The 27,853-nt window shown below is 40.9% G+C and overlaps 2 protein-coding genes across 2 annotated transcripts; one reads left to right on the forward strand and one right to left on the reverse strand.

The window, feature by feature from the left end:
- Positions 1-7,559: 7,559 nt before the first annotated feature.
- Positions 7,560-11,718, forward strand: LOC311031963 (E3 ubiquitin-protein ligase TRIM21-like). The gene is made up of 3 exons (XM_084038564.1): positions 7,560-7,595; positions 8,450-9,329; positions 9,533-11,718. Exons 2-3 carry the CDS (start codon positions 8,457-8,459, stop codon positions 10,286-10,288), a joined length of 1,629 nt encoding a protein of 542 aa, XP_083894690.1. The 5' UTR covers positions 7,560-7,595; positions 8,450-8,456; the 3' UTR covers positions 10,289-11,718.
- A 5,731-nt stretch (positions 11,719-17,449) lies between these two features.
- Positions 17,450-27,800, reverse strand: LOC311031947 (tetraspanin-8-like). Its single transcript, XM_084038544.1, has 9 exons — positions 27,648-27,800; positions 24,361-24,417; positions 22,703-22,822; positions 22,498-22,572; positions 21,601-21,696; positions 20,612-20,746; positions 20,064-20,096; positions 19,884-19,967; positions 17,450-18,602 (listed from the first exon to the last, which is right to left on the reverse strand). Exons 1-9 carry the CDS (start codon positions 27,705-27,707, stop codon positions 18,510-18,512), a joined length of 753 nt encoding a protein of 250 aa, XP_083894670.1. The 5' UTR covers positions 27,708-27,800; the 3' UTR covers positions 17,450-18,509.
- Between the last annotated feature and the right edge of the window lie 53 nt (positions 27,801-27,853).

Here is a 27,853-nt window from a genome sequence, read left to right on the forward strand (position 1 = left end):
ATGGGCTCCTCTGAGACAACAGGGGGCGCTGACGAGCTGTTCACCGGGAGGAAACGAGGAGAACGCCACGAAGAAGAGACCGCTGCGGACTGCCCCCTGTGGCCGGGCGGGAAAACAGCCGAGCTAGATCTGTCTCTCTCCCTCTCAAAAAGACGTTTATCTATCTTAATAGAGAGTGAGATTAAAGAGTCAAGGTCCTCAGGAAGCTCTAGCGGAGCCAACTGGTCTTTGAGCAGGTCTTCCAGACCATGGAGAAAAGCATCACACAGGGCGGAGGGATTCCAGCCACTGTCTACCGCCAGTGTGCGGAATTCAATGGCGTAATCCGCGACCCGGCGTCTGCCTTGACGGAGCCCCATGAGCGCTCTGGCCGCCTCTCGGCCAGGGGTGGTTTGGTCGAAGATCTTTGAGAGTGTGTCCTTAAAATCGTTCAGCGAGTTGCAGACTGGAGACTCTCTCGCCCATTCCACCGTGGCCCACACCTCGGCTCTGTCGGAGAGGTGAGTGATAATAAACGCCACCTTGGTCAGTCGGGAACGAAGAAGCTTGCAGCTCGAAATGCAGCCCACACTGAACCAGGAAGGAGCGGCAACTTCCGGAGTCCCCAGAAAACCTCGCCGGGCTGGAAAGGTGAGGGGCCGGAACCGAAGCGAGCGGCGGAGCGGGCTGAGGTGCCGGAATGATGGCCGGAGCGGCTGTCGGAGCAGGAGCAGCGGCACCCCGATTCCCCATCTGGAGGGTCAGCTGCTGCATCTGTTCACCCAAGATCTGGAGCTGCTCACAAACGGAGGACTGGAAGCCTTGCTGTTGACTGGAAATTCCCTGGATCTCCTGGACAACTGAGGTAAGTCGCTCCTCCTGGTTGTGGATCCGACTTCCTTGAGATCTAAGCGCAGCGCGCACTGTATCAGGGTCGGCTGAGTCCATGTTTGGCCAGTTCGTACTATCACGACGGGGTGACGACAGTTGCATGGACTCAAAAGCACGACTAGACACAGCACGGATGAAGTAATAAAGTCTTTACTTAAAACAGGTTCGGTACACAGGAGGTCAGTCAGCGGAGGCAAACAAATCCGGCAGGGGTTAGGCAGGGTTGAGGGAAAACAGGCAGAAGTCAAAAAACGGTCAAAAACACTAGAAACTCTGAGGAAAAGGCTGGAACGCTTAGCACGAGGACAAAAGACGAACTGGCAACGGACAGGGAAAACACAGGGACTATATATGCACAGAGGGGAGGTAATGGGAAACAGGTGAAGGTAATCAGGGCGGGGGAAGTCAATCCCTGAGGGAGGAGAAACCACAAGGGCAGGATGTGAAACGAGAGGACAGGTGAATACTCCAAAATAACAGACAGAGACAAAAACTACAACATAGAGTGAGACATGACAATCATTTGACAACCCGATGACAGAAGCAGTGCCGCCGCTCCCACCACGCGCATCACACGCTGTGCGCGCGTATCATAATAATAACAATGCCCATATTATAAAAAACAGGAGAGAGAGAGGGAGATGTTTTGGTCCGAGAGGCTGAGTTTCCGTTACGCGTGCCATCCGCCTTTGATCTGACGTCAGATGTGACGGGACAATCTATATAGATATAAATTCACGTGTTGATTAAATTAGTTGCATTAAATAGTGTTTGTTGTGATTATTTATTGCATTTAAATGTGCCTGGAACTGTGGAAACCTGCCTGTGAGGTCTCGGTGACGTGTACGCACTGCGCGCAGTCAGCCAAACTTCCACTCCGCCAGCTGTGATTCGCCTTGAATGAATGGACTTTATTTACGCCTTGCGCCTTACGCCAAGAGTAGACCAGGTTGGAGCTGGCGGGCTTTCGGCGAAGTGTCGGCGAGGCTTTTTGCCACGAAACTTCCGCTACGCCAAGCTGAATCTGTGAAGGTGCGTGTCCACAGGGGCGATTTTAAACGCGAGTGGACGCGCCGCTTCCCAGGATTGCACGCTTGGCAGGCTGCCACTAGAGGATGATTGACAGGCGCTCTCCTTTAAACAACAATTTTTTGCGAGCGTTCGGAGCGTTCGCGAGCGTTCCCGAGGCGGCGAGTCGAGCCCGGCGCCTCTGATTAGCATAAAGTAGATTCAACTTCAACTTTAGGCAAATGAGGAGCGGCCAACTCGCGCGCCGTCTCTCGACATTCGCCGCGACGCTACCAATGCATTGCACAGCATTGAATGCATTGCACAGCTTTTCACATAAGGTACGTGTCCACAGGGGCGGTTTTAAACGCGAGTGGACGCGCCGCTTCCCAGGATTGCACGCTTGGCAGGCTGCCACTAGAGGATGATTGACAGGCGCTCTCCTTTAAACAACACTTTTTTGCGAGCGTTCGCGAGCGTTCCCGAGGCGGCGAGTCGAGCCCGGCGCCTCTGATTAGCATTTAAAGTAGATTCGACTTCAACTTTAGGCAAATGAGGAGCGGCCAACTCGCACGCCGTCTCTCGACATTCGCCACGACGCTACCAGAATGCATTGCACGGCTTTTCACATAGACAATGAATGGGACGCGGGGAAACACCGCTGCCTGTGGACACGCACCTATAGACAATGAATGGGACGCGGGGAAACACCGCTGCCTGTGGACACGCACCTTGACGCCTCCCCCTGCTGCGCCGCCACACCCATCTTGGCGCAGGCGATCCACCAAACTGCCAAACTGACGGTGCGCAAGGCTGCGCGTGTCGAAACTTGCATTGCGCCGGCTCCGCCACCCTGCGCCGCCCTGCGCTGCGCCACGAAACTAGGGCCCAAGATGTCAAAACGGCCAAAACTGTCCGGTGCCCAGGGAAGAAAAGCAAGAAAAGAAGAGGAGGAGAAACGAGAAAAAGACAGAGGTAACGTTACATGAAATTATTTATCTGTTACAGATAGACACCTGGCTTTTTAGCATTAGGATAACGTTACATGATTCGCTAATTGCTAATCAATAAATAGCTAACGTGAGTTGACTGTTTTAACGTCAGTTAATATTGTGGAGGGGGCTAAGTTGTTATGGAAAGTAATAATGTAACGTTGGGTAATTACAGTACTCCCACCTTACATTCCTCAGGGACATTTGTATTAGATCTTTTAAGCAGGTGTTTACATTTGTTTACATTTTTATTGCCTTCTGGTTAGCTAACATTTGCCCTGCTGGTAATAGTCACTTTTCCACCCCTTTATATATTATAGTTGTAAGCCTAGTTGTTAAAGTGCACATCATTAATGTTAATTAAGCAATATCACATGAGAGAGAATGCTGTTTTGAATATGAGCACTGCTGTGATTCGGTCAAAGATAATCATAAATAACATAACATTCTCATATATATTACTGCTACTTTGCATTCTGCTATTCAGCATTTCACTGTAATGATGACAATACATTGAATCTAATCTAATTTGCATATCAGTTAACATCATATATCTCTTTGGTTTTTCATTTATATTATATCATTTCATTTTATTCCTGGAATCATATGTTTTTATTATTAGACTGTAATACTCAATGGTGTCACATACTCCTCTCTTCAGATGCACTGATGAAGTTTCTAAATCCCACCCCTGGGCCATCTACCACATCTACCACTGCTGCCTCCACCTCAGCAGCACAACCCAGCCATGATGCAGCATCAGCAGCACAACCCAGCCATGATGCAGCATCAGCAGCACAACCCAGCCATGATGCAGCAGCATCAAGAGGTCTTCCTGTTGCCCCCACCTTTAATATCTTGTTTTGTGCAGTGCCTTATTTATATTGTATTTTTAATTTATTTTATGCAACTTGTTGACACGTTTTATTTTGTGTTTAGTTAGATCTTATACTTAAGACTATTTATGAATGTATGTAAAAATGATTGTATTTCATATATTCATTTTATTTTTTGTATTCATTTATTTATTCATAATTTTTTTTATCTTGTTAACTATTCTGATTGTGAATTAGCTTTCTTTAAGTAAAAAAAAAGGTCAAAGACAAAGCTATTCGGTTTCTTGTGAGTATATACACTACACTGCCGATGCAAGGGGGGCGCCACCTAAAATCTTGCCTAGGGCTCCAGATTGGTTAGGGCCGGGCCTGCGCACACACACACGTATGCTCAAAGGAGAAAAAGCAAACCAAGACAAAAAAACGATAACAAAAAGGTTGTCCGCCTTGACCACCATGGATCTTTTCTCCTCCAAAAAAACTGGAGAACCTACACCACCATCTCTACAAAAACAGTATACCAGTGACCACGAAGGAACAGGCATAGTCCCTCCACCTTCCAGTTAAGATAAATGTTTCATCTAAACAGTAGGGTAGTGAGCCGAGCAATATGAAAAAGGAGTCCCATAACACTATTGGCCGATAAAAGGTTCAGTTTACTGGGTCGGGGAGCATTGCTCCAATGCCAAAAAGTAAATGCCATAAAAAAGAAAGATTGACATATTATTTATGTTCCACTTGATAAAATAAAAGACAGAAAAAGGAAAACAGAAAGGTTCCAGTCATGGCTGGTAGTTCATATAGTTCATATTCCATTTGATAAAAAAGAAAGATGGGGGGGGGGGGGGGGGTTAGTATAGTTCTTGGAGTTTATTTAAATGGCTCTTGTGGGGAGAGAGAAAAAAAGCACAGTCTCCAGGCCTTTGCACACTCCGTGTCTCCGAGTCCGTTTTCATGAAATGTGTTTTTTTTCCCATCTGCCATCCGATAAAATTCATTGCGCAATGAAAACGTTCACACTGAGCCTGATGCGTTTTTTTAATAGATTGCGAAAATTCATCATCCAGCAGTGACGACGATTTTGTGATCATCTCATTCTTGAAAAAAGAAAAAAGAAGGAAGCTGCGCAACTATCACAATCGGTTCCAGGTGGACTTCAGGATGTCGGTGGTCCAGTTTGGGACCACTAAACTACTGGGACCGCACATCAGAAAGAAGACCACCGATCTCCGCGACCCAACTGACCAACGTGAGGTCGTATTCATTTTTTAAGGTGTGACTATTCTGGATAGAAAAAATGGGCTCAGTGTCCAAAGGCCTCAAGTCTTATTTCAGTTTGACCTTTTATGGAGTTTATTAACATTTGTACTAATTTTTCAGCCTGCGGACCTAATTCAGTTCCTGAAAGGTGTAGGTGCTGCTCCCCCAGGAGAGCTCGATTGTAGAGTAGGAAAGCCTTCTGTCTTTTAGTGCTGAACTCATGTTTCACTTTCTAGCACGCTTTGCAGTGCTTCATTGTGGCCTTGCTGTAATTTGCCAGCACCTCTACAGCTCACTAATTAACACACTTTATTACTTGCCAACACTTACTTTAACCAGACAACACACTTTCCTGTTTAACAGGGGTTAACTGCTGCACTCTTTATTTTGGGCAGTTGCCAGGCATCGAGCAAGGTTCCAGGAAGTTACCACCGAAAAATGGCAAATATTTGTTTTTTTCACAAAATTAAAAGTTAAATGTAGATGTTGGTAGGTAGATTTTTTTAACCAGACAGAGCCAGGCATATTGTTTCCCCCTGCTTTCAGTTTTTGTGCTACACTAAGGTAACCAGCTGCTAACTAACATCAGATATCAATGTTCCATTATTTCATCACTATTAATCTTCCATATCCACAAATAAACATGACACTGTAGAGATGAGGAGGGCAAACAGACCCAAACAGTCACATATAACAAATTTTGTAATTTCTCTCACCCTCTATCACTGCTGATGATGTGTGTCAGTTAGCATATCGGTTAAATAGCCAGTAGCCCATGGTACAATCTGAAGGAGCTCATCCATTTAAAACCTATTACACAAAATTACATTACGAAGGTCATTAAGAATATATTAGAGGTGTCGATGTCGTTATAAATTCACAACATGTTAGAGAAGTCATTAGGAAATGTGGGCCAACACACCCACACACACATAGGGAGGTTATTAATGTCACTCATGAATGAGGCCGACAATCCAAAATGACAAAAGCAAGGTCTGGGTGTGTGTGATGGATGGACTCAAGTGTGTGTGTGTGTGTTTGTGTGTGTCTGAAGCTGTAGCGCTAAGGAGTGTTAAGGCCTCAAACACCTTTAACATGTCGTGCTTTGTGATGCACAGTAAAAGTGATCCACAGAGACCGAAACACGTCTTTGATAAACTCTTTAACTACATAACACTCCTTTGCAATAACCCTGTTTAACACCGGAACGGAGACTGAGTAATGTGTGTTATTTTGTCTTGTGTGACTTTGTGTTAATGTACAATTAGAATACATTCATTAATTTGATCTTAAGCAAATTTATTGACAGCGAAGCAATTGTAAAATTCTAGTTAAGAAGGTTTCATGTTACCAGACAGCAAGCAGAAACATGAAGCCAAAGCGTCTTAAATTTGCATTCTCTCTACTGGCCATCAGTAGGCAACTCTGGTTACAAAAATAAGTCTGATTGTATAGAAGTCAATGAGAAAATGAGCCTACTTCTCACTTAATTTATTATTTCAGTAAACATTTTAAAGACCCCCTCCAGGCATGTTTTTAAGTATATAAAAATAATCTGCAATGCCTAATATTTTGTCTGACATTGTTTCCCCAAATAAAAAGTAAAAAAAACCCTCTGAAATTGGGCTCTATAGGACATCCACTGCTCTCTCCTCATGGAGAAATTCTGAGACACTGAATATTCATGATATGCAAATACCACAGGCCGCGCGCCTCGACCACCACAGCTGCTTGCGCTCATGCTCGCGCTTACGAACGACAACAAGATGGCTAGCGGAAACATCGGCGAGATTCAGCCGGGGTACTATGAACCGACACAAGGATGGATGCGTCTGATCGGGAGGCCCGGACTAGAAGGTGCGAAACGCGGAACGCCCGCGGCGCGGCCAGCGGGGGACGGAGGGAACGACAGTGATTGGTTGGGTGTACTAGAGACGTACATAATCTTGCTTGCCAGGATTCGTTTGAATTTTCAAATTTCACAGAGGTGCACAGAAATCTCTTTCAGGAGAGGAATGTGAAAACACCTCTCTAGTGACAAAATCTGACAAATCACTATAGTCAGTGTCAGACTTTAAACATGAGTGTATGGTCTCAATCTCTAGTTTCAAGTCTTCAATCCAGCATGATGTTCATTTAGTACATTATGGTCCATTTAGAGTCCAACAGACCAGAAAGCAGGGGATGCTTTAGGGCAGGGCTACCATGTGATTGACAGGTCGCTACCATGCCATTGGCCGTCTGGGAGTTGTCCGTCTTACGATCTTTGCCCTTTCACAGGAAGTTTTCACTTCATGGAAGTTAACTGGAAAATGGTTTTGGTTGTATTCAACGTTGGTTTGCTTAGCTCCACCCGTTCATGTCAGTTCTGGTTACAAAAAAAAAAAAAAATAACTGCAGTGGCCAAAACCAAGATGACAAAAAAAAAAGATCCAAAACGTAGTGAACACGAACAGAGAGAGACCATTAAAATGGACTCCAATTCTGAGTCAAGTCTCAGTTACAAAGACATGTGACATCTTCAAAAACATATGACAATAGGAATGTACAAAATGTCAAACTGGTTTACCTGCTTAGAGAGGTGTAGACATTTTCATTGGACCTTTGAAGACGTCTTTATTCAACGTTGGTGAGTCCAGTCGGTGTTCAAACAGTCATCAGTGGTCGTGGTTACACTTGTCTTTTCAATGCAACTTTATTCATCTGATCGTACCAGGATACATGTAATTGTAATGTCTGTACAATCAGTACTAAGTTCAGATCTGGATACAATTCTTAATTATCAAACATAGGTATCTTGCTGCTGATGAATAACTAACATTTCCCAATTTCCCTGCTTCAAAATAAATGCTTTTAAGTAATGAAATTATAGGGAACATTTTGTGCAAAGAACTAAATGTGGAAAATGTTTATTTGCGTAGACATTTGCAGCTATTCTTCAATAAAGTAAGTCTCTTAACACTGTAGTTGGGAAGAGTAAGCACCAACAATAACTGGGGATTTTATTGTGAAGAATTTATTGTAATAAAATGTGTTTATCCACAGTTGCTCCTTTAACCATGAACTATATTTAAGGCAGGTTGCAGGTTGTTAAATTGAGTTCTAATCCGGTGCATCCGGTTGCAAAAGTTGCACTGAAAAGACGATTGTCATCATGGCCAGTAACATGAAGGGTACAGACTGTACAGGCAGCCTGCTCTCCTAAAAATGATCTTCCCACACAGCAAAACTGCATTGTGAACTACATTTAGAGGGAAAACCTATTTTGTCGCGAATTGTGCTTCTTTTGTGGTGTCTGTGGAAGCCTGGATAGGGAGGACGTCAGGTTGATGGATGATGATTTTTATGAAACATAAGTAATAATAATAATAATGGTTAATAATAGCCAATAATACCAGTTATACAGTTTAGAAATACTGTATTTTGCATATAAAGATGTTTAATAATAATATTGTAACGTCAAACTTGAATTTCTTTTTTTAGCGTCAACATGTCAGCTGCCAGCTGTTTGCTGACTGAAGAGCAGTTTCTGTGCGGCATCTGTCTGGATGTGTTCAACAATCCAGTCACGTTACCATGTGGGCACAACTTCTGCCAAAACTGCATCACGCAGCACTGGGATAGCAGCTCCCAGTGTCGGTGCCCGTCGTGCAAGGAACCTTTCTATAAAAGGCCTGAACTGCGAGTCAATATTTTCATATCTGAGATGGCCGCTCAGTTCAGAGAGTCAGCTGGAAGGAGCAGCTCAGACAAACAAGCTGCCGAACCGGGAGAAGTTCCCTGTGACGTCTGCACTGAAACCAAGAGAAAAGCTGTGAGGTCCTGCCTGGTGTGTCTGGCCTCCTACTGTAATGCTCACTTGCAGCCGCATCTGACAGCTCCACGCCTGAAAAGACATCAGCTCACTGACCCTGTGGAGAACCTGGAAGGCCGGATGTGTACGATACACGATAAACCTATGGAGCTCTTCTGCAAAACTGACCAGACTTGCGTGTGCATGCTATGCCCACTTTTAGACCACAAATCCCATGAAGTGATTCCGCTGAAGGAACAATTTGAGAAAAAGAAGGCCGAGTTGGGAAAGAGAGGAACCGAAATTCAACGGATGATCCAGGAGAGACGGCTGAAGATCCAGGAGATCAAACGCTCTGCAAAGCTCAGCGAGGAAGCTGCAGACAGAGAGACAGCTCATGGGGTTCAGGTGTTCACCGTGTTGATACAGTCTTTGGAAAGAACCCGGGCAGAGCTCATCAGGATGATTGAAGTGAAGCAGAAAATGACTGAGAATCAGGCAAAAGGCTTCATCCAAGAGCTGGAGCAGGAAGTCTCTGAGCTGATCAGGAGACGGGCTGATGTAGAGCAGCTCTCACTAGTGATGTCCAAATGAAGCTTCGTGAAGCATTTTCTTTATTTTCTGAGCCCAATAGATGGCGCTCTCTGTTCAACAAAGGGTTGAAAGCAATGGAAATATATCGGCCTTCAAACCTTTTTTGAACAGAGAGCGCCATCTATTGGGCTCAGAAAATAAAGAAAATGCTTCACGAAGCTTCATTTGGACATCACTAGCTCTCACACTCCAAAGACCACCTCCACTTCCTGCAAAGCTTTACATCCCTGAATACTCCTGCACTCACCAAGGACTGGACAGAGGTCAGCGTGTATCCACCATCATTCGATGAGATGGTGAGGAAAGCGTTGGATCAACTGAAGGAGACCCTTGGTAAAGAAATTAAAGAGCTGCTCTGCAAGGCTGAACTGAACAGGGTCCAGCTCTCCGCTGTGGATGTGACTCTAGATCCTGATACAGCACATCAAGCTCTCATCCTGTCTGATGATGGGAAACAAGTACATCATAGTGTAGTGAAGAAGAATCTCCCAGACAGTCCTAAGAGATTTAATCCTAGTTGTTGTGTGTTGGGGAAACCAAGTTTCTCTTCTGGAAGATTTTACTTTCAGGCAACGGTTAAAGAGAAGACTAGATGGACTTTAGGAGTCGCCAAAGCATCGATCAAAAGAAAGGGGATAATCCCACTTTGTCCAGACAATGGCCACTGGACCATATGGTTGAAAAATGGAGATGAATATGCTGCTCTTGTTGGCTCTCCTCTACAGCTTTCTCTAAATTCGAAGCCACAAACGGTGGGAGTGTTTGTGGATTATGAGGAGGGTCTGGTCTCCTTTTATGATGTAGATGCTGCAGCTCTTATCTACTCCTTTACTGGCTGCTCCTTCACTGAGAAACTCTATCCATTCTTCAGTCCTGGTCTCAATAATGATGGCATCAACTCCACACCTGTGATCATTTCTAGCATCGTTAAGTGATTTTTAAAACATTTGTGTCTGGGTTTTAGGTGATTCAAATTTTGCAGTGTCAATCGCTGAAATGTGCCTTGTAAAAATGATATTTTTCTCATAGACTGTATATAAAAAAGTGCATGTAGTCATTATAACGTCCTCGTTGGTTTCTGGACTAGGGTTTGAAGCCTTGAGTTTGGCATTTTGGCCTTCGCCATCTTAGTTTTTGTCTGATACCATCTCGGCTTTTTGTAACCAGAAGAGGGGTTTATTTTGTTTTCACAATCTGGAAAAACTGTCAAGGGTTAAAGTTATGGAAAACATGGACAACTCACAGACTGGACAACACCTTGGTGGCAACCTGTCAATCACAAGATTGCCCCAAAGCATACCCTGCTTTATGGTCTATTCAAGAAGACTTGAAACTAGTGATACACCTTAAATTCATGTTTACAATGTTTATTGAGGTAATACATCAAATGAAAAGTAAGATCATTTTCACTTTTTCGCTTCTATACAATGAGACGTATTTCCCCCTGAAAGAATGCATGTTCATGCATTGTTAAGTCTGGTTGAAGAGGACTCAGGTAAATTTTCCCCCTTGGTACGATTCTGTTCAGCAGATCTGAACACCACCATTTGAAGCTTGTCCAGTCTAAAACAGATTGCACAGTTCAATTGGAAACGGTCTTGGCCCAGGTAGAAATTGATTCTGGAATGTGATCCAACCTCGATGTCTGTGATGGTTCTCAGTCTAGGCCATGGTACTCTTTAGAAGCTGTATTGTAGGCAACTGGACTGCCTTTAGTTTTTTTTTTTAAGATGTTTTGCCTTTCATCCAAGAGGCTTGGATGTGGGGAGTTTAGGTATTTAACCTCTTGTAGGGTCTTGAATACTGTGAGAGATATGTGACTCCTGGACCCACCCAGCCCTCGTTAGGGTCAAATGAGTTTGAGTGTGGATGGTTGTTAATGTGGGGACTGATCTGAGACCTGTACTGTATGTGGCTGATAGGTTACGTCTTAAACCAGGTCTTCTGTTCAGAGATGGTCGTTCCAGCTCAACGAATATGGCTTCTTTAACTCTTTTCTAAAATCCTCACTGCCAGAATGTGAACATTGGTGTCCTCAAAGAGGAGAATCCCTTGTCCTTATGATGGAGATGGACTGCTGAGTCCTGACCTGAGGAACTCGCTCTCCTGTGTTGTTCCAGTCACTTGTGCAGTGGTTGTTTAGTTTCCCCTATGTACACACCATATACATCACATTGTTCAGATGTTTTCTGGGTATCTTGTCCTTAGGGTGGAGAAGCGCACAGGGATGTGGTTTGGAGACACCTACAATGTTCGGGATGACAATGTTGGTGCATTTTTTGTTGTTATTTTCTTCTCCATCCATGTTCTGTCTCTCTGATATCAACCATACACCGTTCAAATACTGTGACATGTCAATGTCCTTCCTAATGAAGTCCTGACAGTCACAAACAGAACTTGGGAAAAAAATGTTTTTTTCCCTTGTGCAGTATAAAGTAAGCACAGCTTATATTTAGCTGCAAAACCCTGTTCAATAAATGAATGTTAATGGAAGGAAGCCTTGTGAGTTTGTTCAGCGTGACTTTTGCAGTTGTCACATTCATCCACTGCAATAATACTCTTGTTTAAAGCTGTCAATCTACTGCTCACTCTTTTGTTGGAAGCTGGAAGTGCCACATTTCTCTCTGCATCATCACTGCTGTAGTAAATCACATTTACAGGCAACGGACACACCTGCAAGTCAGCCTGTTCACTTCGAGGACAGCTATAGGGGAATTTGCAGCACACATTCCTGAACTCATTGTTGCTACAGTGTACTAGTTTTAGCTATGGTAGAGAAATCAGTTTTAGACAAGAATACACTTAGTTGCAGTTTTCCAAACAAACACATTTACTTACTGTTTTATAACAAGGTTATATGGGTATTTGAGCATCACAACATGTCATGCCTAATAAATAATAATAACCACAGTAACCTGTTCAGCTGAAGGAAAGAGCCACAGTTAATTCAGCCATGAATAATTTTATTATTTGCACCTTTGCTTTTCCTACTGTGACGTGTCAAAATATCATCCATGATGAATGCCTGACAGGCTTAATTGTAAAGACATATATATATATTATTAATAATATATAAAATATAGTTTGTTTTTCTTTGGTCTGGCATATAAAGTGAGCTACAGACTCCTACAGTGCTACAGTGACGTGCCAAACAAATTATTCCGAGACTTGGTCTGTGCTGAAAATACACCAAAACCAAAAGTATTTTCCAAACCATTCAGAAAATTGGCAAATCATGAAGATGATAATATGCAATTTGATCAGTCAGTTACTTACTTACTTACTTACTTACTTACTTACTTACTGAGTCAGCTGCAGAGCCCTCTAAGGTCCAGCCAAAAACACATTGACTTGGAATGTGAAACACAACTTAGTTCAGCAGATTAATTGAAAATTTCAAGAGAATCGTTAACTTTGGTATAAAAGCATGACATTTGGCACAGATACTCTCTAAGGGTCACTTTTTGGGAAAAAGTCGTTAGCCACCCAAAAATTAGAAAAGGTGGCCGCTATTTCTGTCAAATGCTCATTATGTCGATCGTTCAAACTGTGATGTAGGCATAACATTTTGTGAAAATACTCTCTTAAGAATGTTTTTTTGGAGAACAGTGCTTGTTCCTGAAAAAAATCAAGAAGACAACCATTTTTTCATTTCATTTTCATTTCTCTTAAATCCTTACATCAATTTATCAAATGGTGATGCTATCATCAAGACTGGTACAAATGTTCTTAAAGGAACATTCTCATGGAAAAAGGTGTGTGCCACTCAAAAATTCAAGATGGCGACCATTTTCAAGATGGCCACCATTTCTGTCAGAGCTCAATGTAATGTGTTAAGGAAGGTTTTGTTTAATAGAGTGAATGTCATTACACAACCAGGGCACACTGGTGACTTCACTGCTGTGGAACTCAGCATGGGGTTCAGTGTCAGCTTATCTAGTTTTACTTAGACTGTAGTTCTTGACTAGTAGTAATAGTATAGCTAAGGTTAGTGTCCCAAATGCTGTCTAACAGCCCCTCATCAATTAGCTAGTATTTTATGTAGTTAGATAGCTGCACCTGAATTGACAGGTTCTGCCAGCGCGGGAGAGCCATGCCAAGGGTAAACGGGGCAATACATGACTTGTTCATGTATGCTTACCCGGAAGGTGTACAGATCACACGGGACTTAAATGGCACTGAATGAATGATCGGGCTAGGTGTAGGTTACCCAAACCTAGTTGTATCCCATACATAAATGTGTACTATGTCTATGATTCAGGTGGTAAAAGGATAACCCCTCTGCCTTAATCATACAACAAACCAAAATGTTAAATGAAAGTCCCATGTCAACCAAGAGGCCAACTGATTGGATGAAATGTTATCTTGTCAGACAGACACAAAGCAACCCCTCCAATCACCATCTACCCATCATGTTTCTCAACATGATGCCTATAAAATGATTGGCACCAACATTCCACACTTTCACAAGATCAACAAAGCCAATGACCCTGGACCTTGAACAACTGGATGAAGGTGGTGGTATAGAAGCTACTTTGAGAAGGAATCAAGTATCACTACAATTGTCAACTTCGGTTCAACAACACAAAGTCACTTTGTGCCCAGAAGTGCCGCCGAACCATGATGCAGAGAAGTCTGCAGGTTTGCTTTCTTTGTGAAAACACATCTCCTGAATCTGAACTACATCAGGTAATGACAATGCACATGAATGACAGACTACATGAATGTGCACAAACACTGAATGATGGTAAATTATTGGCACAATTTAGTGGCGCTGATGCCATTGCACAGGAGCTGAAATACCATCGTTTATATACCAATACCAACAGAGTACACTATTAAAGCAACACCCACGTTGAAAAATGAATCTTGAATTTTTGCAATTGATTTCTTCTATAAGTGTGGCCGGTAGAGTATTTTTGCTAACACGTATGTGTGTATCAGTGTACATACTACCGAAATGATGGCCATCTTGAAAAAGGGCTCTATCTTGAATGTTTTATTGGCCATTTTTCCAAAAAATGGCCTTAACAGAGTACTTGTGGCATATTTTCTGTATCACTATTTGGAAACACTGGCAATGAACATAGGACAGGAATGGGATGCATCTTGAAAAATATTTTCCATCCTGAATTTTTACTGGCCACTTCCTTTTTCTAACAGTGGCCCTTCCTCTCTGTGGACTGCACCTTGCTGTGGTGTAGAGGCTTGTGTACTCTAATGAACCTGAGAGCTACAGTATGCCGGCAGAGATTTTATATCCCTTGCAAGTTTAACTAAGCTGGACAGGTCAAAGGAGAGGAGGTGGACAAAGCAGACATTATGACTATTTGACAGAAATGGTGACAATCTTGAAAATGGTGAGTGGCACATACCTTTTTCCAAAAGAGACTTCCTTGAAGAGTATTTCTGCCTAATTTTATGCTTGCATCACCATTATGAAAATTGAAATAATTAATATTCTATAGGACCGGTGGCCATCTTTAAAAATGGCAGCCATCTTGAATTTGGGACAAGCATCTTTTCCCATTATCTGTCTTTTAGAGAGTATTTAGATCAAATGTTATGCTTGGATCACTGTTTGAATAATTTATATAATAACCATTGAATAGCTATGTCCATCTAAAACTGGCCGCCATATTGAATTTTTGAGTGGCCAACATCTTTTTCCAAAATAGTGGCGCTTAGACAGTATCTGTGCCAAATGTCATGCTTTTATACCAAAGTGAACGATTGTCTCACTAATCTGTCGCACTAACTACACAAAACCGTAACAAAGATGTGTGGTTATGTTAAGGCAACAAATGGGCTACAAAAGTAACAGCAGTCTCCTGGGTGAAAGTCCTTTGTTTACCCATCCAGCAACCGGAAAAGTCCTCCATATGTGGACTTCAGTGGTCTTATTTAAAAGCAGACATAATGCATGACAAAATACATTTCCCTCAAAAGGTAGCTCTCAATGCAGCTTCATTGAATGCGATTTTTAGACGAAGCAGATAGTCCAAACAATTGAACCAAGACACGCACATCACGCTACTTTGCTGTGAGATTGAATCTGAAAAGATGCATATTGTGTTTGGAAATGACGACCACAAAACACCAGGGAAGGTATAACATACTCAAGCATTAAGTCATCTGTCAAAGAAAAGGTCAGAGAATTTAATCTTCGTCACCTGCACAGCTTTGTGCTATCCCTTCCAGCTTTTCTCATAGCTTTTAAAAGAGCACATTGTCAGTAACTGAAACCATATCTCATTGCTTTTGTTGTGTTTGATTAACAGGCACAAATAAAGCAGCAGTGATTGAACTGTCGTGGATTCATTTCACCCGAATGTTGACACAGCAAAGGGACTGAAGAAGATAAGAAAGACATAACCGGTAACATGATTCCTGTGCTGCGCCATCAATATCTTCCATCAACAACAACAAACTGCCTTATTTCTTATTTATTTTAATTTATGATAGTGTTATCTTCTTCCCCGGTGCATTCACACCAGTATGATCTGTGGAGATAAACGTCTGCGCCTGGTTCATAAAGATAAAGTGTTCTTCAGCAGTGAGTCACACTGTTGTTTAGCTTGTTCTCTGGTGTGTACTGCCATCTAATGGCTGTCAGTGTATAATGTGACAAGGCACACTATATGGCCAAAAGTATACTTGTATGTATGTATATATATAATTTTAAGTATAGGCCTAAGGTATGTTTGACAAAAAATATGCAATGTGTTCAAGAACATTAATGCACATATGTAAAAATATATTTTAAAAATTACTATTATATCAAACTATATTTATATATACTTTTGAAAGTTAGATTTATGCAAGCGGTCACAATGTCACTACATCCCATACAAATCCATTCCATCAGGCTTCAAGTAATAAGTTGGTGTCCAATATGCCAGACAACAGAACAATCAGTGACTTGAGAGGAGCTTCTGTCAGCTAGGGGCTGAGATGACTACACATTCTAAACAACGATGTCTCCTACTAAAGAGGTGAGCGTAGATGCTGCAATAGCATCAGTGAAATCAGAACCGGAGAGTGTTTCTGCATTGATAGAAACATAGAATGACAGTGAGAGCTTTTCATGGTAAAGATACGATCTTAGATGTCAGCTTAGTGCACCCCTGTAGCACTGTGGATCCTTCTTGACATCCCTTATACTCCATCAGCCCTTAAAGCTCCTCTCTTACCCCCTTTATCCATTTACATTTAGACATTTACATTTAGGTCATTTAGCAGACGCTTTTGTCCAAAGCGACTTACAATAAGTACATTTGTCAAAAGAAGGAAACAAAGAAACCACAACGTATCATTGCCGATAAAGTAAGAGCTAAAAATAGAACAAGTGTTAGGTCCTCATCTGAGTAAAGTAGTACTTCAAGAGCAACAGTGCTTTGATCTACGGAGCCCTGGAGGTGACATGAAGGGGGGGGAAAACGAAAAAACGAAGGTAAAAAAAAAAAAAAAAACTGAGAAGCGGTATGTAGTAATGATCAAAGTGCTATAGGTAAGGTTTTTTTTTTGGGGGGGGGGGGGGGGGGGGGGTTAGTGGGTCATGCTATGTAGAGTCGAGGTGAAGTCTGAACAGGTGAGTCTTGAGCCTTTTTCGGAAGATGGCAAATGACTCTGCTGTCCTGACATTAGTCGGGAGTTCGTTCCACCATTATCCCTCTATAAGACCTCAGTACCGCTTGATCAATTTGTAATAAGTAATTGATCAGTCCCAATCTATACTTGTTTCATCCGCTAACAACTGTACTATCGTCTGTTTACAGCCTTGTGTCTCATCCTGTACCCTTCCATCAACTCTTAAAACCCATTTACCATCACACTGTTAGCCCCTCAAAATCTCTTTCTTCCCTGTCAACCAATTGGCCTCCATCCGCCCTTTATGTAATGAGCCAAATAGCCAAAGGGGAGGAAATACTGATCACATTAGAACACCAGAGTGGTGTATTGAGTCCCTGGAGTTTATTATGAAATTATATGAGTGCAGATTTCACAATAATGGTGGTGGGGCATTAACTGTTTGTCATCCGGAAATCGGAACTGTTGATTCGTGGTTTGTCACATTCTAAATGAAACTCGACAAGTTATTTAATTATCTTTTATTGGCCTCAACGTGAACAACTATACCAACATAGATGCTTATTCTACTCAGCATAGGCTCTCATATGTTTCTCAGTGCTGCTGGGATTTCAGTTACATTACCTGCTCTCTACAGGAAAAAAAAACCAAAAATCCATTTTACTGATTTTGAAAATGTCAGGATTTGCCATGTAAGCATGTGGAAAAATGTCTTACAGTACAAAGGAGTGTTCTGTTTTTACAAGACTGAAGCTTTACATTGATTACATTTCTTTACAATCATACAGACAGGTGACACATTAAGTGTTCTATTGACCTGAATGTTTTTAACCCGAGGAGGCTTGGAACATGTTCTCGCTTTTCTTTGGTAATCCCTCCATGAATAAAATGTTATTGTGAGTGCAGAATCTTATTGGATGAAGGGAAAAGTAACTCTGGCAATTTCTGCAAAAATAGTTTAAAAGCTAGGCAGGCAGTTCCCTCCTTGTCTTTGTGCTAACTTAAACTTAAAAAAGGGGAATGGTTTGCCAACAGCTTTAGAACAGGAGTTGGTGGTGTAAATGTCTAATAAACTCTGAATAAAACCAATAAACGATGTGAAAATATTGGCCAGATGATGAAAGAGTCAACTAACTTTGCAGTTATCATCCTCCATGTTCCTTGGGAAATGCATAGATGACATTCACTGTGCTATTTTCTAGTGTGACTGGGCCTTAAGATAGAAAAACAATGTTTCGAACAATTATTACAACGGTTGCGTTTTAAAATCCCTGGCTCTTATGACTTCCTCGGGTTAATAAAGCTGCAGTTAGGTGAGCGTATAGTGCTTATTTTCTACATATATGTCTCTGTTACATAAGACTTTTATAATACTGCACACCAAATAACAAAAAAGAGATATAATAATTCACAAAAACGTATATTGTTATGCAAGCAATATTCTCTACAATAAAAAGCTTGAAGTAAATAAAACTTCTAAGCAGAATAAAATCTTCTTGCAGCGCGCCATAGCAGTTCCTCTTACAGTGCAGTGGTTAAAATGTGAGAGATCATGGGTGGAGGGTTTTAGTAGCCCTTCATGGCAATGGTTGGTCCTCCGGTGCTGTCGTGACGTCTGACCTGATAAATCATCAGGATGGAGATCAACAGGCCCAGCAGCTGTAAAGACAGGTCAGTTAGAAAGGTACACAACCTTGAATTCATTTCAGAATCAAAAGACATTATGCAAGCAATTTCCAATAGACACTATGGTGTTAAGAATTTAAATTCTAAATGGTGGCCAATAGCTGTTATAATGATCTTTTTTTTAAATATCAGTCATAGGTTTCTGCATAGTGTCATCTTAATAACTGAATGAGTAGTTGGGCTATCTTTTCATCTTTTCTTGAGTTGAAACTGCCTTAACCCAAAAGAAAACCCTGGAAAATGGTTGCTGATTCTGGATATGTTTTCCCCTGGACCAAATTTAAGTAGTGGACGTCATTGTGACGTCACCCGTTAGTTTGTGGACTCTGTTTGTGAAGCCTCGAGTTTGGCATTCTGGTTGTCTCCATTTTGGATTTTGGCTGTCGCCATCTTGGAATTTTTGCAGCCAGTGAAGTAAGTGACCATATTTGGACTACGAAGGAGTGACGTGTGGATCTAACGAGCACAAGCAGCAGAGTGGCACCTGAACAGCAACCCTACTGGATCTGGCTTCATCTGGATTCTGGTGTGATGCTTACAAAGTTAGCTTCATAATTCAAGGTCAATTTTACAGCTAAGTGTTAAAGTCATCTTAGTAGCTAATTGCATTGGTAGCATGGTAGCGAAGGTAGCCAGGTCAATGTAACCTGTCAATAACTAGGTAGCCCGCCATAAAGCATACCCTGTTTTATGGTCTATTTGACTTGATGCTAACATATTCTTTCTTTTATATTCTGGTAGTTCAGAGATAGCTTTGACAGTGCCTCCATGGAGGACTTTCATGCAATCAGACTTCTTTTTGCAAGTAGAGAATGCAAGGTAAAGGCACTTCAGCAATCGGAGGTTGAAGCCTGGTGTTTCCTCATGTTAAACATACAGAACTTTCCTGACCATATGCTGAACAGTAGCTACACTCTTAAAATCAATAAGTAATCAGCATAAGAGATGAGATATGTAGTTCACTGAGCGGTTTCACACAAAACTAGGTGATTCCTAAAACATAAAAAAACTATTTTTTGATTTGAAAAAGATGCTTTTTAAATTAACAAATATTATATCTGTAATTCATGGTACAATTCAAACGGGATAAAAAAGAATAATTATCTCGTCATTGACTACCATGCATATTTTTTCTGAAATAAAGTTGCATTGTGACTTGGGCTTTATACAGTTGTGGACAATGCAGTGTACCAGAGTTACTAATGCCATCACAAAACATGATATAACAGAAATAAAAATGACAGCAAAACTTACAGCAGTGACGGCAAATCCAAAGAAGAAGCCCATCATAAACTGGAAGATAATGTTGAACCATGCAAAGATGAAGTCACTGCATGTCTGCAGAAAAAAAGATGGGAAAAGGTCTTTATCTGGAAACATCGCAGGCTGGTGAACTGGATGATGTCTTCAGTGGTTGGTTGATTGATTGAATACCTGTCTATAGATTTGGTCCGGGCCACTGGTTCCCTGCAAGAAAACAATAGCAAGATATGGTTATCATAATAAGAAAAGAAAAACACTCCACTTCTTATCTTCTGTCAAGTATACGTGTTTGAGAAAGATATACTTTTTCAACTTGTTGACAACAGATCACACAGAGTAGTTTTTTTAAGCATAGGCCTACCGTACCCCTAACTCTTCCAGTATTTCTTGATGCTACTAAACATTTGCTAATTTTCAAATACTGTGAATTTCAGGTTTTATGAAGAAATTCCTAATTAAGCTGTTGTAAGCTTTACTCCCCAATAGCAACAGAACTACCATAATGTTTCAGCTGATGATGATGGAGCTGCATTGAACCACCAATTCTTTTTATCACATTGCACCACAGCCGCTTGAAGGCCTGCACTTTTTGATGCATTTAGTGAAGGGAAAAGTGGCATTTACCTTTGCACATGAATATACAGCTTTCCCATGACATGAGGCTCCTGGATGTCTACATTTCTAAATCAGAGCTTCCAGTTTTATTATACAAAACCAACCTGAGGTTTGGCTTTACATCCACCTCCTCCGATTCCAAATGCACCAAGTCCACGTGAAGATTGAGGTCGACACTCACAGGATGCGGGGATATCATCACCCCAGTCTGCAGCGCTCACCACTCCACAGCATTGAGCCTGATACCACACAGAAAATTAGTCTCAACAGGTGGAAATGGTCTTTAACAGGAACAGGAAGTAGACAGTGGAATATCAATCATTGAAAATGATTTGTCACAAATCAAAACCTTTTTGATTGTCGGAATCCTAACATAGTGGGTGGTGGTTTGATTTTTGTCTACTCTAACTGTAGGCTAGAGATTGTTTGGGATGGGTTTTTACTTTTTTCTTATTTCTTATTTTTCCTTGTTCTTTAGACTGGATCGGCACATGCGTGTCATTCGCTAAACGTCAAGGCCCCGCACCTCTTTTGAGGATAGAAAAATAAAGGTGCTTTTTCATATATATGGTTTTGGATTTTGGCAATTTGGAAGATATGTATTTGCTGTTAAACATTTGTTTTATAGACATGTCTAATAATTATTTTGGGATCTTGCCTGAACCTGAGTATTTGCGTTACTTAAACAAGGCCAGATGTATTGTCACATTGTTTAATTTGTATTCCGACCACGAAAAAGGATCCTTATTAACCACTGGCACATTACCTGTACACCAAACTAATAAATTGCATTTGGTGACTATTTTGAACCACTGTGAGATTGAGTTGAAATAACCGACCTATATGATCAAGACTAGGCTGAGATTTAGTTGGAGAAGACACATACAGCTTTACTGTATATCCCACTCAGGCTAGTTATCCATTAATAGTCACCAGCCTTAGCCATTTTGGGTTGTTTTTTTGGACGACAAAGTAGTGGCCAATCATCAATGTAAAACTCTCTGTTTTAGTTGTAAAAGATGTTCCATATGCTTAAGGAAACCATTCTAAGCAATGCGCTCATACAGGTTTAATAGTGCAAAGGTAACATTACACTTGGCTGTAGCCCCTCGAGCATCGCTCTGAATCCCTCGTCTTCCATGAAGGGCTTTGCCACCTCTGCGGAGGCGCTGTCAAAGCTATCTCTGAGCTAATGGAAAAGAAACAACAACGTTAGCATCATGATTGCAAAAACGTCATGGTAAATAGACAATAGAGAATAAGTTAGCATTGAAAGAATACAAAGTAAACAAGAACCAGCATCTAGATAGAGAGAACATTAGCATCTTGAGACAGACTATTAGCATCAAGGCAAATATAGAAAACATTAGGACCAAGGTATATGTAAAGATAATGTTAGCATAAAGAGCTAACATTAGCGTCAAAGTAGATGGAGAGTATGTTAGCATTAAGGTATAGATAGACGTGTATGTTAGCATAAAATAATGAGATAGATAAGTTAGAGAGAACAGTAGCATCACAATAAAGAAAGAGAGTGTTAGCATCATGGTATAGATAGAAAAGAACATCAGCACAGAAAGAGAAAGTGTTCACATCAAGGTTGATAAAGGGAACGTTAGCAAGATAGACAGAATATTTGCTTCAAGAGAGAACATTTGCTTCAAGGTCAATATAAAGAATGTGAGAGACTGTTGGCAACAAGATATAGATAGAGAAAATGTTTGCGTCAGGATAGATAAAACTGTAGCATCAAGGTAGATTGAGAGAACATTAGTGAGAACGTTAGTATTAAAGTAGATTAAGAGAACATTAGCATCAATTTATAGATCGAGAGAACATATTAGCATCAAGGTAGATAGAGAAAATGTTATAGCACCAAGGTAGGAAGATAGTTTATGCATACTAAGAGATGCAGAAAAAGAGAAGACAAGATAGACAAACATTTGTTTCAAAATAGATTAAATGGTAGTTAGCTAGATAAATAGATGACCTTGTTTCTTGTGACAACGACGATGATGCCAAAGATCAGCATGATCAACATTCCAACACCCATGAACCCTGCAAACTGTAAACAAAACAATATTTAAACATGTATGTTGTTTTGCTGATTGTGGCTTGATTATCTTGAAATTATCAAATGAGCAAACATCAATATCGTTCCTATAAGTTCATCCGTTGAAACATATGGTACGTACTATTTTGAGGGCAAGTAATTTCTCTGAGAATCCTGCATAAATTCCCAAGCAGGAGATGCCAAGGACACCGATAGCAAACACCCAACTCCAACCAAGGCTCGGACCCCCGACCGCCGACAACTGCTCCGCAATAATGGGAAAAAGACACAACACAAACATTGGATTAATGCTGTTAAAAAGTGCAGTTGATCATGAGGATGGCATTATTCTACATTTTTCGCATTGAACAAATTCCATGAAATAGGTGTGACTGCATACTTTCCCTAAATAACCTTGTACAGTAAACAGTTAATGTAAGAGCCAACTCTTTGTTTCCCGTGAAGGGTGGCAGCTTTGTTTTTTGTTCTCAGTAGTTTGTGATCTGATGAAACTGTCAGAGCCATCCTGTTTTCCTTGTTGCTGAGAAAGTCAACTGTGTGAATGGAAAATCTCAGGCTGCATCTGCTCTGCATTAAGAGAAATTAAAGCCCCCACTACGTCTTGGCAGCTGCCTGCCTACATTCTTCAACTGGACTTGTTTAAACATTTCTAAACATGTTCTATATATTTCCAGCAGTGTGCAGTATACAGGATTACATGTGATATCCCGAGTGACAAACTCAGCCTTGATTTTAACCAATCAGCAGCTTTGGTTTTAACCCAAGGCTTAATTTTCATGCTCTTCATACTGCTTGCTATCAGGGTCATACAAGGTCCTTTAAATGTTGCTGTAAAATCTGAATCCCCCTTTTTTTCTTTTTTTTTTACAGTATTCAACACAAGCAAACCGTTACCGCTGTTTTCCCCGTAAAAACAAAACACACTTGATTGTTAAATTGTTTTGCACATCTGACTCTGATTTAGTTGTTTGCTAGTACTCCGAGTCACGTTACAGAAAATGTGCTGCCTGTTCTGCCAAGCGACGTCCCGTAATGGGAAGTCCTAAATGTATGTTTGGCAGTGACCAGCTTCCGTTGGTCCAACATCAATAATCAATGAGGACATTTTTAAGGAGATTACTGCATGATTATAGCTTCTTTTGCCAACTTATTTTCCTGAGCTGCCACAGAGGTGGACACGTGTTGTTGTCATAGCCTACCGAGAAAAGGTCTGATATGTTTAAGTGAAAGTGCAAATGCTAATTTCTTCACACCTTAAACAAATTAAACAAGCTTTAGAGGTGCTGAGCTGCCCAGTCTCTATTGTTAAAGTTACAAAGTTGCCTTTGTATAGCTTTTAAGAACTTTCAACTCTGTGATTATGGTAAATGGTTAGCTCGTTTGCTAAGCATGATTTGGCCTGAATATCATCCTCGTAGTACACACTCTGAAGGATCACAGATGCATTTTGTTCCAGGGTTAAAGTGCAAATTTCTGTTAAAATGATGTCCTGTTTGGTTCAGGTGTCACATCAGTCCATCTACCCCAACAGCATTACATTATCACATTGCTAGCAAGTTTAATTTGGTCTTTATTTCATTCAAGTTCCTTTTATTAAACTATGAAACTATTTTTATTGCATTTATAACTTTTGGTCAAGTTGTGGCATGCACGCTAATGTTCCGTACACTTCCTAGTTTTCATTATTATGACATCATATGCAAACATGTGGACTGGTTTTATGTTTTTCTGCGTTTCAATGCCAAACTGTAGTACATGGAGTTGACTGTTGTTGTTTACCTGGTGGCTGTAGGCGCTGGCTTTCACCGCTCCAAAGATCAGCACACATCCGAGGATCTGAACACACATCACATTGGTTAGCTTGAGTTTGAACATGGAGGCTGAAGTGTGCCACTAAAATATTGATTCTTGAAGAAAAAACATTCAAATATTTGAAATGATAACATCCAGTATAAAACCTGCCAAACCCTCCGATGTCTTCATCTTCACCAACTGTGGTAATATGTTCAATCCCATAATTTCATTACCACATGAATCAAATTTAGTTTGCCATTAATGTGTATAAAGAATAGATCCATTTGAGCCTCAAAACATACTGGGTTTGAATATTTCACTCAAAGAAAGTATTATATAACTTCCATCCATCCATTGTCTACCGCTTATCCTGTATTCAGGGTCACGGGGGGGCTGGAGCCGATACCAGCTGTCATTGGGTACACCCTGGACAGGTCGCCAGTCTATCACAGGGCCGACATGTAGAGACAAACAACCATTCACACTCACATTCACACCTACGGGCAATTTAGAGTCACCAATGAACCTATCCCCATCCTGCATGTCTTTGGACTGTGGGAGGAAGCTGGAGAACCCGGAGAGAACCCACGCTTACACAGGGAGAACATGCAAACTCCACACAGAAGGGATCTGGGCCTGACCCGGGAATCGAACCCGCAACCCTCTCGCTGTGAGGCGCCAGTGCTACCCACTACACCACCGTGCAGCCCTATTCTATAACTTATTATTATTATTTACTTCCAAAGGGGCACTTTATGACACGTGAAAAGTTTGGGAACCCTTGTTTAAAATAGGCTTGTTCGGGATGGTCTTGGCTTGACTTGACTTGACTTATCACGCCAACGAGAGCTGCAGGTGTCTGAGGGGGCGGGCTCTAAAAGAGACGGCAGCCAAACGCCGTCAAGTGGGACAACAAAGTCAACGTGACTATGGTGCTCAAGCGATAGAACACAGCAGCAAACCAAAGAGGATATGTTTTTATTTATATATATATATATATATATATATATATATTACACACACACACACACATACATATATACATACATACACACACACACACGCAAGGCAACATGTGGAAGGCATTCTTTTTTCCCAGTATATTTGTATTATCATTCTATGTTTGTATTAACCAGACCTCACATATAATAGGCCTACTCACAACACAATGCACGGAACTTAAGATCAAGCCATGAGATCAATGCGACCAAAATAAAAAGTATCATTTCACCACAAGGTGGCCGCCGAGTGCGGACCTGAACACACGTCATTGAACTTTAAACCAATGAGAACCATTCCACTGTAGCGGAGGTGTGGACAAGCCGGTTGCAGCCGTCGTAGACCGCGCTGCCAAGCGCTGCAAGAAGCGGCTCTTAAAAACTTATTCCCGCGATGTTTTGGGTCACGTGATATGGTCGCGACCCTGTGACGTCTTTGCAGTCGGCTGCTAAGTCGGACACAATTCTAGCCATAAAATAAATACAGGAAATACGGAGTAAAAAAAAAAAAAAAAAAAAAACACAATTCTAGCCATCATGCATCGCTTTCAACCCACAATACATCACGTTAGGTAGCGCGCTGCAGGCGGCTACATCAAGTCGAATTCGCCTAATGTCTGTAAGGGGGAAATCAAGACCTTTTTTAAAAAAAAACACATATTAAGCATGCAAAAAGAGAAACATGTACAATTGACATACTGGCACAGGATCTAAATATTGGGAAATGGCTTTTTAATTTCAATAGCTGTGTTTCCATTCGAAAGTTTTTGAGGGAATTAAAACAATGTTGCAAAAATGGCAGAAACAGCTGATCAGTCATGTTAAATGTTTGGTACATCAGAATGTATTCAGCATAACTTATTTAATGTGTCAGCTCTTTTCCAAAAAAAGAAAAAGAAAATTACATTAAGAGAGCATTAAACCTTTTTTTTGCAATTGAGGAAGTTTAATCATATTCTGATGTCTTTCTAATGTGATTCGAAATGGGCATAGACATATATGAATAGAAACCCAGCAACCCAAGTGTCTTGGAAAATAGTTTCAACTGTCAGGAGAGTTTGAGGGTATTAAACCATGAATATGTGGTTTTCACTGTGTTTAAAGTGTCTTATCCAGGCATGACATTTGTACCAATGCATGTTGGGCTTTTTATTTCATCTCTCTGGACTCCTGAAGTAGTTTCTGTCATTCCTGCTTTTAGACACTAGAGGGAGACAGAGGCCAAAAATCTGAAACTCGACTTTGTCACACCTGATGATAACAACCAGCTGGTTTTTTCACTTTTTTCTAACAACCAGTTCCTGGATACACTCACATACACAATAAGCGGGAAACATGTTTAACTTTAAAAACACCAAATGTATGCATCCATTGCATAAAAACACAAATCCAATCCAATTAATTAGCAAAGATAAAAATAATTTTTAATGCCAGCTAAAGGCAGGAAATTGAAATTGGACCTTGTGGGTCAGAAAAGGAAGAAAAGTGGGCGTGAGGGACATGGAAAGGGAAAAACATATTTAAAAGATGTTTCCTTTTATGTCAATCAACTTTCTTATTGAAACACATGGATATCTTGTCCACATCTAATATTTTTTACGTTTTTTAGTCCTTTTTTTAATATTTTTTTCCTTGAAAAAAACAACTTAAAATGCCCCTGAAACTGATAACAGCCTCTTAACACTCCGCCCTCTTGGGGCTGAATACATGCCTGTGTACCAGAAGGCAACTTCATGAGAGGGGGAAAAAAGCGGGACAGTGGGCAAATGAAACATGACCCCTATCAAGCCCCCCCCCCCCCAAGTTACTGGAAGTGACTGTTTCAAAACCTGAGCTATGAAAAAAATCTGGATCTGCTTACTGTTTAAAAAAATGCTTTACACCTTCTACCACTTCACTGTATATACTTTTTTTGTAGTTAAAAACATAATAACTTAAACTTTTTTTTTCTTTTGCAATTTTTTTTTTTTTTTTTTTTTTAGCATAATAAACTTTTCCCAAGCCTTTTTGGTTAGTCAAGCATCAAACAAGTCAAACATTTAACCAACTTCACACTATTTGTATTTATTTATTCTTTTACCTTAACAATAATCCCTCTTTGTTTTTGAACATATGACATTAAAAAGCGTATTTAATTCATTATTTAATGGATGGTGGATTTATCTTTCCAGGTTTTCTCTTTATTACTTTGATATTTTGCTACACCAATACAAAGAAAATAAGTAAAATTACATGAAAAAAGTCAGAAATAGTCAGAAAAGTGTTTCTACTTACTGCATACACAATATTGAAGAAGATAAAGAGGCATTTGAGGCATCCGTTAATTTTCCCCATCTTCCCTTTTTAGTGATCAGCTCTCAAGAGATGAAGTTCTGTGCATGTACTATAAGACAATGTCTGTGATGGCGTGCTTCAGTGTGTGCTGTGATAAACTGCACAGTGAAAGGACGTGAACACAGAACTGTGACACACAGAACTGA

Source organism: Eutrigla gurnardus (assembly GCF_963514095.1).
Source record: "Eutrigla gurnardus genome assembly, chromosome: 21".
Classification (NCBI taxonomy): Eukaryota; Metazoa; Chordata; class Actinopteri; order Perciformes; family Triglidae; genus Eutrigla; species Eutrigla gurnardus.

Excerpts from the sequence above, each read along its gene's own strand:
- LOC311031947 (XM_084038544.1), bottom strand. The coding sequence starts at position 27,707 with ATGGGGAAAATTAACGGATGCCTCAAATGCCTCTTTATCTTCTTCAAT. Across the intron at positions 22,573-22,702 it reads AATTACTTGCCCTCAAAATA|TTTGCAGGGTTCATGGGTGT; the intron begins GTACGTACCATA and ends TTTTGTTTACAG. Across the intron at positions 18,603-19,883 it reads TTGGATTTGCCGTCACTGCT|CTGCTGGGCCTGTTGATCTC; the intron begins GTAAGTTTTGCT and ends CTGTCTTTACAG.
- LOC311031963 (XM_084038564.1), top strand. The coding sequence starts at position 8,457 with ATGTCAGCTGCCAGCTGTTTGCTGACTGAAGAGCAGTTTCTGTGCGGC. Across the intron at positions 9,330-9,532 it reads GACGGGCTGATGTAGAGCAG|CTCTCACACTCCAAAGACCA; the intron begins CTCTCACTAGTG and ends GGACATCACTAG.